The sequence below is a fragment of the Hordeum vulgare genome, chromosome 6H (assembly GCF_904849725.1).
Source record: "Hordeum vulgare subsp. vulgare chromosome 6H, MorexV3_pseudomolecules_assembly, whole genome shotgun sequence".
Classification (NCBI taxonomy): domain Eukaryota; kingdom Viridiplantae; phylum Streptophyta; class Magnoliopsida; order Poales; family Poaceae; genus Hordeum; species Hordeum vulgare.
Window position 1 is genome coordinate 19,348,038 of NC_058523.1, and position 10,020 is coordinate 19,358,057.

Sequence of the window (10,020 nt, forward strand, 5' to 3'; positions counted from 1 at the left end):
ATATTAAAACAGTTAGTCAATCGCAGGCCAAAGTTCACTTAACACATATTTGCCCACAAATTTAAAAACTTCAAAAAATGCACCTCCGAGCTGTCTAGCACATTGCCGTACGCGTCGCCATCATCCTTAGAGCCGGTGAGGTCGACCAAGTCCAACAGTGGCCCGGCCCACGGAAAGGCTTGATGCCATGCCGCTGGTGTCGCCTCCTCTATCATTTGTTGCGTCAGCGACTTTGCTACAAGGCGCACACTCCTCCGCCTCTTCCTCTTGTGCCCAGCGGGAACAAGTCTTCCTCCGGCGGCCCGCGCCTTCGCAGTCCATACGTACTTCTCATCAACGACCGGTGGTTCTGGCGCGGCCTCCATGGGCTCCGCTTTGGGCGTGGCCGGCGGTGGTGGTGGAGGGTAGACGCAGTCACCTGCCGACAAGAGTTACAGCACCCCCTCCATGCCTTGCCAACGTGCGCCCTCTATGCATTGGGACCCCTCCAGGGTCGTTGGATCCGGAACTCGGGATGTAGATCGAGGTTCGAGTTTTTTACATGCAAGCAGCTGCACATCGGGTGAAAAAATAGAAGACCCAATGATATCCAGAGCTGAGGCAAACGAACCATTCAACGACATATTCTATTCCACGTGTATCACATTGGAATTCAACCAATCACACACCCTAACGCCCTGCTTGGAATCTATGTATCTTTATACACCTGTAATTTTTTTTTACAACTTCGAGAATCAAAACAAAACATCAAGGTCTGTACATTTTACAGATGTAAAAGCGTTGAAAACGATGATCCAATCAGGACGTAAGAGTTGTCGTCCATTACATAGGACCCAATTTATGTTGTTTCATGTGTGTATTCCATACCGGTTCTGGGAAGATTCTTTTTGTGTGTGTTTCTTTTATTGGAGTTTCAAAAAGTAATATTATGTATTTTTTTGCTTCACATTTTTTGTAATTGTTGTCTATTCTTTACCATTTTTATATTCATTAATATTTTTTGAAAACTCCGAACATTTATTGAATTCATGAACATATTTGAAATTTAGAGCCAACATTTTTTACAATTCATGTATGTTTTTGAGATTCATAAACATATTTCAAAATGTAAGCATTTATAAAATTTGGGAACACTATTCAAAAGTCCTAGCATTCTTAAAATTTGCGATTTTAAAAAAATCTTTTTAATTTCTATTTTTTAAAATTCTCATTTTTTTTAAATTCATGTTTTCAAAATTTACAAATATTTTTGCGAATATTTGTTTTCGCTTACTTGTGACCTTTTTTATTTTAAAACACTTGCACACACAAAAAAGCAACTGAAGGAATCTTCCGTAGCGTATTGTGCGGAGTTTGTTCTCATGGAGCGGATCTTCCCAGCGCTAATGGGCCGGTTGAAAGAAAAAAAAAATGGCTAGTGTCCGGCTCCGATCCTTGTCCACCGCACCGGCACAGCGCCACTTGAGGAGGAGGAGGAGCAGCGGCTGCCGATACGCTTCCCTGCTCAAGAGGTGGTGCTGCGGGGGGCAGCAGCAGCCTCCATCGTGTAAGCCTGTTCTTGTTCATCTTGATCTCTTGTGCCTAGCCTGCAGCCAACCGCCGCTTCCGGATCTATTGTGTTTAGTTGTATATATACATATGTTCTGCAGTGGACTGAAGTTTGCTTTGTGTTTGACACATAAATTTGATTTGTTTTCGAGTCTCCGGCCCAGATTTCATCTAAGAAACCAACAAACACGGCACTGTTTTGGTACAACTCACACCACACACACACCAACACAGCCAATGTAAGAGACAAGCCTTCACCAGAAATTTGATTTGTATTGATATCCAGACTGTCTGTTTATAGTAATCCTCTGTTCTGATACCATTAATTGGTCAGTTTCCAGAACAAAAGAGTGATACTAATCTGAACCAATTTTATATTTTTGGCCTTTTTCCTTTCCAATATCGTTACCTCCCGCAATATGATTGTAATACCATCTACATTAAGAAAGCAGGACCAAACACGGTCTCAAACTTCTCCATCCAAACACAGTAATCTGACATTGCTAGTCGGAATATCGCATTCCACCTCAACACATTCCCACATTCATACCTATCTAATTTTCTTGAACCCAAACACAAACCACATGGATAAAAAATATATGAACGTGTTTGCTTCTAAAAACAATCCACCGAAAGTGATAAACCTAAACACTGAAATAATATTTGTCCCCTTTCCATTGAGCGACAGCTTACATTTCTGGACTCTACTAACTGCAGGTAATCATGATAAACTTAAGACCCTTATAAGGACTGCTGCAATCGATGTACTGACGAGTCAATGTCCGAATTACAAGGGTTAACTTAGGAAGTGAAATTGCAAGCGATAGATGTGTGCATATGAGAACGGAAAGGTGCGACAGCACCCGGGGGTCCCGATACCCGGTAATCTTCTCCGTCCAGTGATTCTGAGATGCGTGCCAGCTGCTACTGTAGAGAGCGCAGACCTGGTGCTGGCTAAGGGTGATTAGCTGGTTTTCTTTAGCGGACCGGAGGAGGGTGCAGCATGGCAGGTAGATTAGCTGGTTTTCTTTAGTGGACAGACAGTGACTGGAGGAGGGTGCAGCATGGCAGGTCTAGCACGTCTACTTTATGTTTGACGTGACAACTCCCGTACAGTGCGCATGCGATGGAAACTGGATCTGGGACAGCGGCAAATGTTGGATCCAAACAAACCAAGCTACGGATCCAAGCGTCTCTCCTGTTTCCTTGCATGCGTTGCTTGACCTGCACCAACAGAACGGTATTCGTGCTTACAATTACATACATGGAAAATAACGACGCTATTTCTTTAGGAAACCAAGTCCGTAGGTGTGTGAGTTCATGTTTTGTTTGGCTCGTACTTGAAAGTGGGCATTCTACACCAATTAGTTCATGGCACTCATGGCACTCCACGCCAATTCTGTACTACTCCATCCGGAAATACATGCCATAGGAATGAACGTATCTAGATGTATTTCGGTTCTTGATACAACTATAATTATCAATTTGTGCGACAAGTAATACCCGACGGAGGTGTTTAATGAAACACCGAACAAAATGGAAATATCAACTGCAAAGGCGAACAGAAAAAAAAAATGCCAAAACAATATGCACATAGCGTTGCACTGGCCATGGCCGGGAATGAAAGTTGGGTTGAGGCCGGTGTTGTATCATCTACCAGATTGATGCATCACACATGCCCATACATGCATAAATTAGGACGAACGTTATCGTCTTCATGTTCAGAAACCGTTTGAGTTCAACCTAACAACATATATATAAGTACAACATTGACTTAATTAAAAGCAAAAGTTATTGATCCATATGTATCCAAAAGTGCATCACTGGTGACCAGCATGATACATAGACGTTCTGGTTTGATTTCGTGTAGAAGATCAGCGAACACAGCTTCTCTCAATCGTCGTCAATAGTCTCAACAAATTGCTTGGGTCGAACACCAGCGTTTCCCCTCAAGTGCATCAAGTCATACAAGTAATACGTGCGTGGTCGTAGCCGGCCCGGAGTGGATCGGCAGGGGGGGGGGGGGGGGGCCTGCAGCTGCAGCGGCTGCTGCAAGGGGGAAACGGGTGCGGCGGAGGCTGCGGGGGTCGGCGACGGCCACTGCGGCCAGGGCGGGTTGGAGGCGGGAGGCGGCTGCAGCTGCAGCTGGGGCTGCAGCGGCCCAGCGAGCGTTGTGGAGGCCGCTAGGTGCGACGGTTGCCACGGCAGGAGCAGCGGCCCGTAGGGCCCAGCCAAGTAGAGGCGGATGACCTGGACTGTGGTGGCGAGATCACGGAGCGCTGCGGTGACTTCCTCTGGTGTGAAGACGGTGGGAACCGACGCGGTGGAGGTGATCGACACCGACGGAGAAGGGGTGCCGGCCGTGGTGGCCAGCGGGGCGGTGGCGGCGGTAGGCAGCGGGAGGGTTGAGGTGGGCGGCGGCGAAGACATGATCGCACCGAAGCTACCTGATACCAAACTGGTAGAAACTAGGGTTCTACCGGCCCTCTGCCTTAGGTTATAAGGGTTGGAGGGAGGTTGGAGGAGACGAGGGCGCCGCGGCTGATGCGACGGCGCCGTCTCGGCGCAGGGAGGAGGCGGCGGTGAGTAGAGGAGGCGTCTAGGGTTAGGGCACCAACTCCTAGTTGAAGCCGATCAAAATAGATTGATCTTTGCTTAATCTCAAAAATGCTGATTACATGACTATATATAAGTTTCCTAGGCTATAATAAACTGGGTTAAGCCCCTAATATTATTAAGATAACTAGGTCAGTTTTGCTTACTGGGCCTCTGGTCATAACAGAAGCAAAGAGTCCTGATCCGGTGCTGGTGGAATTGTTGAAACACAGGCGAGGGGAAGCACAAGTTTCGGGACCGAGGGAGTACAAGTTGGATGTGCTTGCTGCAACGTAAAGGAGGCAAAAAGTCCTGATCAGGTGCGTGTTGAATTGTTGAAATGCAGGCGAGGGGAAGCGAGAAGATGGGGCTTGAATCAAAACAGAAGTATTTCATCAGGCAAAATGTGGCGGTACAATAGGAGCCATTGGATGTTGACCAGCTAACAAGTGGCAGATGCTTTCCAGGCAGGGGTGGAAGATTCAGTGACAAGTATGACCAGATCCTAGTGTTCCACTTAAAAAAATAACAAGCTGCATCAGTTTTCATATACAGCCATTTTGTTGTACATATATAGGTGGAAGTAAATCCTCTTTTTCCTTTTAAAATAAAATTTCATCAAAACTGAAACAAATGTTATCCCTACAATATTTTTTTGTTAGGTTGAAGCAAATTTTAGTCTTGCTGGAATCATCTTTTAGCTGCCATGGAAATATTGGACATGAACGATCAAAACAATTTCAGTATGTTGCAACGGAAGCATCTGTCACAAATGGTCGAATTGGCTGGTTGATCAACTTCTTCTGCATTAGAAACAAAATACAGTTGTTTATAGTAATTTCCCCTATATAAAGCATTGCACGAAACTGCATTCAGTTATCTTTCTACATCAGTGGATGCAGCTTGTCTGGGGAAAAGAAAGATGTGGGCAGCATGCATTCAGTTATCGTTCAGAAAATGAATAAGTTCACAAAATTGGGTACAGGACACTCAACCTGAAATTGTGGGGCATTTAGTTTGCTGTAGAATACTGAAATACTTTGCTCGGCTGTATTACAAATTATCTGTGTCGAATGTCGAGATTGCCCTGGGAACTCCAATACATAGGAGCCCACACTGGCCAAATGGACAGCCACCGGCCACCACAGCAGTTCTCTTTCTCTTCTCTTCTCTTCTCTTCTCTTCTCTTCTCTTCTCATAGCCTGTACGAGGAAGAAGATGGTGGCGAAGAAGAGAGCGGCGGTGATCGCCGCCCTGTCCGTGCTCCTGCTCCTCATGCTGCCAAGGCCATCCCATCAGCAGTTCTTCAGTCACTCCTGCGACTGCTACCGAGAGTGCTACTTAGGGTGCAAGAATGCCTTCCCGATGCTCTGCAAGACTGTGTGCGGCGGCAGCTGCAATGACAACAAGGACCCTGTGGCCACCTGCATGGCCGCTTGTTGCACGGAGTCCATCTGCGGCCTACCGCCGGCGCCGTCCGGTAAGAGCACCTACCAATCTACCACATTGATGGAATACGTGTGCTCTTTTTGCTGTTATTTCGTTCTGATCATCTTGTGCTTGCACTGCCATTTTGCATATGCAGCTGGTGCTCCGGATTGTATCCATGCATGCACCAAGATGTGGGGTGGCCATGGTCCCGCCAAGGAACATTGAGGATCGAAGATCCAATCGATCATGGGATCATATGCTGTCGAACGGCTGCTCTAATGCAATAAAATGTATTTCGCTTCCGTGCATAGCTTGTGAGGAAGTTTGTGAATCTTATAATAAAGCCGGGTTATCGATATATTTGCCAAATCCCTGTTAGTTTTGATGTGTCCCTGATTTTACCTTCCTCAGTTCCTCTGTCTATCTTCTTTTCAGGAGGGATAAGTGACATATGGGGTCAATATAACACATAACAGAAGTCAAACATTAGCAATCCTCAAAAAAAGAACTCAAACATTAGCAAAGTCATCCAAGCCTTGCGGGGATCTCAACAAAAAAAAAATTGAAATTCATCAGTCAGAATCTATATCTATATCTATACTCTATACCTACTAATAAAGCACCTATTGCTTCTGCGGTATGTCATTAAATTTGCCCCTAAAGTTTGCCAAAATTACCCACCAATGCCACCCGTAAGTGACAAAAACGATTCGTTTTTGAACTTTAATTCGGCTCTTTGTTTCTTATTCTAAAGGATGACGTCCCAGATTTTACCACAACAACAGGCTAGGCCAACTGGTTGGGTGCGCCCCGCCCCACCCTTGAGACCCAGGTTCTTTTCTTCTATTTCGCATTTTTTCTATTTTTTTCTCTTTTGCCTTTATTTCGATAAACTTTGCACACATGTTATCCTGGATTAAAGAAATGTTAAATTTGTAGACACAAAAGTTCTCACATATACAAAAAAAATGTACAATGCTTATGTACAATAAAAAAATGTACAAACCTTTTTGTTCTTCTATTTCGCATTTTTTCTATTTTTTTTCTCTTTTGCCTTTATTTCGATAAACTTTGCACACATGTTAATCATGGATTAAAGAAATGTCAAATTTGTAGACAAAAAAGTATACAATGCGTATGGACAATAAATAATATATTTTTCTTTTATTTTGAAAAATATTGATCGTGTATTTAAAAGACTTTAAATGTGCATAGGAAAATGTTTCCGGTGTATAAGAAAACATATACAAAAATATATATTGTGTATAGAACAAAGTAGACATAGAAAATAGAACTTTTCAAAAATGTTAATCGTGTATTTTAATAATGTAAAACATGTATATAAAAAATATTCATGATGCATACAAAATATGTAAAATGCATTTAAAAAAATTAGACATCAAAACTCAATAATGTTTATGATGTTACACGCAAAAAAATGTTTCTAATGTATTAAAAATATACAATGTTGTTTATACAAGGTTTACATAAAAAATGGCTGAGCTTTGATTTTTCATATATATAAACTGTTTTGCTAATTATTATTTTAAGAATATCGATATTGATACGCAAGCTGAAACATTTGGTATGCATGTACTTATAAATTAATTGTTTTTTATGTAGCTGTCTAATATGTTTGCAACCAAATTAAGACTCACTTAGATTACAAATGCAAACACATATATCAGCAAGATAAAAATAATGTTTTAATGCATATGCTATCATTAATTAACAAAATAAAATTGCAAATGAAACTGTTAGTCATAGAAATTAATTAATTATAAAAAAATTACAAGGGCCAACTTTTATTAAATTTATAGCCCGTTGCAACGCACGGGCATTTGTACTGGTTCAGAACAATACAAATTCACCGGTCAGACACACAAAATGAGACATACAATTTCACATCTCCAGGCACTTAAAATAGGGGCATTCGTTTTCTTACTACTACTAACCATCAAGTGATTAAACATTAGGGGCATTCGGTTTTCTTTCTACATCAGCACAGGCCACACTTCACAAGGAAAATAGAAAGATGAGCTGCATGCGCTTGTCTAATTGGTGTAAGATCCAAGGTTATTTTCAAGTGAACCACTAGGGGCTAGTAAGAGGCGGTAGGTACCATCTTGTTGAGGAAATTAATACCATGGCAAAATTGGCTACAGGACACGAGACGAAATTGTGGGTCATTTAATTTGCTGGAAAATACTGAAATACTTTGTCGTGTTACACTACAAATTATACAGGTCAAATACCGATATCGCCCTCGGAACTCCAGTATATAAGAGACCACACACTCTGACTGACTAAGAGAGACAAACAGTCACCTGAAAACTCCCACAACCACTAGTAGAAAAAGGGTCTTTCGGCCGAGGGCCGAAAGACCATTAGTCCGACCCGGTTCAAATCAAAACCGGGACAGGCATTGGTCCCGGTTCGGTTTGCCGGGGCATTGGTGTCGGTTCGTTTCACCTCATTAGTCCCGGTTCGGAAAAAACCCGGGACTAAAGATCCAACGACTCCCACGTGGCGTGCCGCGGATCATTAGTCCTGGTTTGTGGCAAGAACCGGGACTAAAGGGTAGGCTATTAGTCCCGGTTTTGGACAAAAACTGGGACTAAAGTTCTGTCTATATATACCGTCGCCCCTGCCCACCCTCTCCTTTGTTTTTTGGCTGAAGTGTGCCCATGTCATGCCACCCTTGCCACTCTAGTTCATGCACTTGACGTGTTCGATGAAATGCCCGAGCCACACTAGTTAAGCTTTCTCCTCTCCAAACTCGACCTCCAAACTTCATTTTCCTCAATATTTGTCTACGTTTGGCCGTGCACCAACTCCACAAGTGTTTTAAAAGGTTAGCTACATCATCCTTTCATGTGTCACTGCTAGTTTAGCTCATTTGAAAGGCTCAAATTAACTTCTTAGAGTCTGCACATGTGTAGGGTGCCATCCTGTGCCCGTCCTCACCGTTGTCGATCGCCCCGCGCCGATCTCGTCGCGAGCACCATCGTGGTGAGCCTCTTGTTCTTGTCTTCTTTTTAAAATAAAAAAAAAATTCTTACTTGTATGATTTAGATATATACTTGTATAAATTACTTACTTTCATTATTTTTTGTTATTATATAGTACGATGGTTTTGGTATCCGCCTCCGTCGTTCCTCGTCATGTCTATGATTCGGATGTGGTATATATTATTTTTTATAACTATTTGTTTTATTTATTGTTTATAACAATTATGACGACCAACATGACATATATTTTTTAATCTAGGAGGTATGTGAACCGGAAATTCCTACCCACATAGAAATTCTTCTCGAGAAGTTAAATTTGGTTGAAAAAGAAAACAAATACTTGAAGGAAAAATTGAAAATAATTGAGGACAAGAATATGGAACTGGAGTTGCATGTCGCCGATGGCATCGATGATCGCAAGATGAAGATCGATGCGATGTTGTTGAAGACGGATGCACAACGCTTGATGATGGATGCAATGCGCTCGAAGATGGATGAAATGCGCTTGAAGATTAGGAATATTAGAAAATACGCCATTGATAAAGAGGTTTGGTATCATTATGCTGTTGGGTCAATTGTTACATTAGTTGCGATTTTGATCACATTTGTTGTTGCATTTAAATGTTTTACATAGTTGTATGTTGTTTTATGAGAGAACTTTATGTATTTATTTTTGTAATAATAACGTTTGATGACTACTGAGCTTTGGTTTTAATGTGATGATGAACTTGTGTTAATTTGGTCATTTCTTTATTCATGATGTTCTGCAATGGTTTTTTGATATACTTAATTTCATAATAGAGATGAACCGCTAATGGATGTATGATGACCGACGCACTTTGGAGTAAATTACGAACCAGGACTAGTTAATGCCCGAGTCACACTAAAGTTCACACGAAATGATATCCTCGACCGAGGTTAGCAACCTTCTTCATGTGTAATTGATACAAAAATATTGCATGTGTCAATGTATGGTGGTCATTTCACTATTCATGTATGATGCCAGATCGATGCACGAAAGCGATGGATGTACGGCGAACGACGCGGTTCCGGATTTATTGCAGGCCTGGATAAACTTATCGATGCGGCTGAGGCAAGCAAAGTGGATAATTTTATGCCTTTGCCCATGTGTTGGTTGTCGAAACGGGAAAGAGTACTCTAGCTCGAAAGTCATTCATCTCCACTTGCTTCAGAGAGGTCTCATGCCCATATATTATTGTTGGATCATGCACGGAGAAAGAGGGTTATGATGGAAGACAATGAAGAAGAAGATGATGATGACAACTATTATATGTTCACTGAAGAACACGGTGATACTACAATGGAATACAATGAAGAAGAAGGAGGTGAAGAACAACCGGTCCGATGAGCCCGCTGATAGTCTTGATCGGGTCATTTCTGATATCATCAGTGCCTATTGTTTGTAAGTATTATT

General features: G+C 42.3%; 1 protein-coding gene across 1 annotated transcript; it reads left to right on the forward strand.

The window, feature by feature from the left end:
• The first annotated feature begins 5,053 nt into the window (after positions 1-5,053).
• LOC123402806 lies at positions 5,054-5,943 on the forward strand. The gene is made up of 2 exons (XM_045096766.1): positions 5,054-5,623; positions 5,729-5,943. The coding sequence occupies exons 1-2, from the start codon at positions 5,362-5,364 to the stop codon at positions 5,797-5,799; spliced, it is 333 nt and encodes a 110-aa protein (XP_044952701.1). The 5' UTR covers positions 5,054-5,361; the 3' UTR covers positions 5,800-5,943.
• The last annotated feature ends 4,077 nt before the right edge of the window (positions 5,944-10,020 follow it).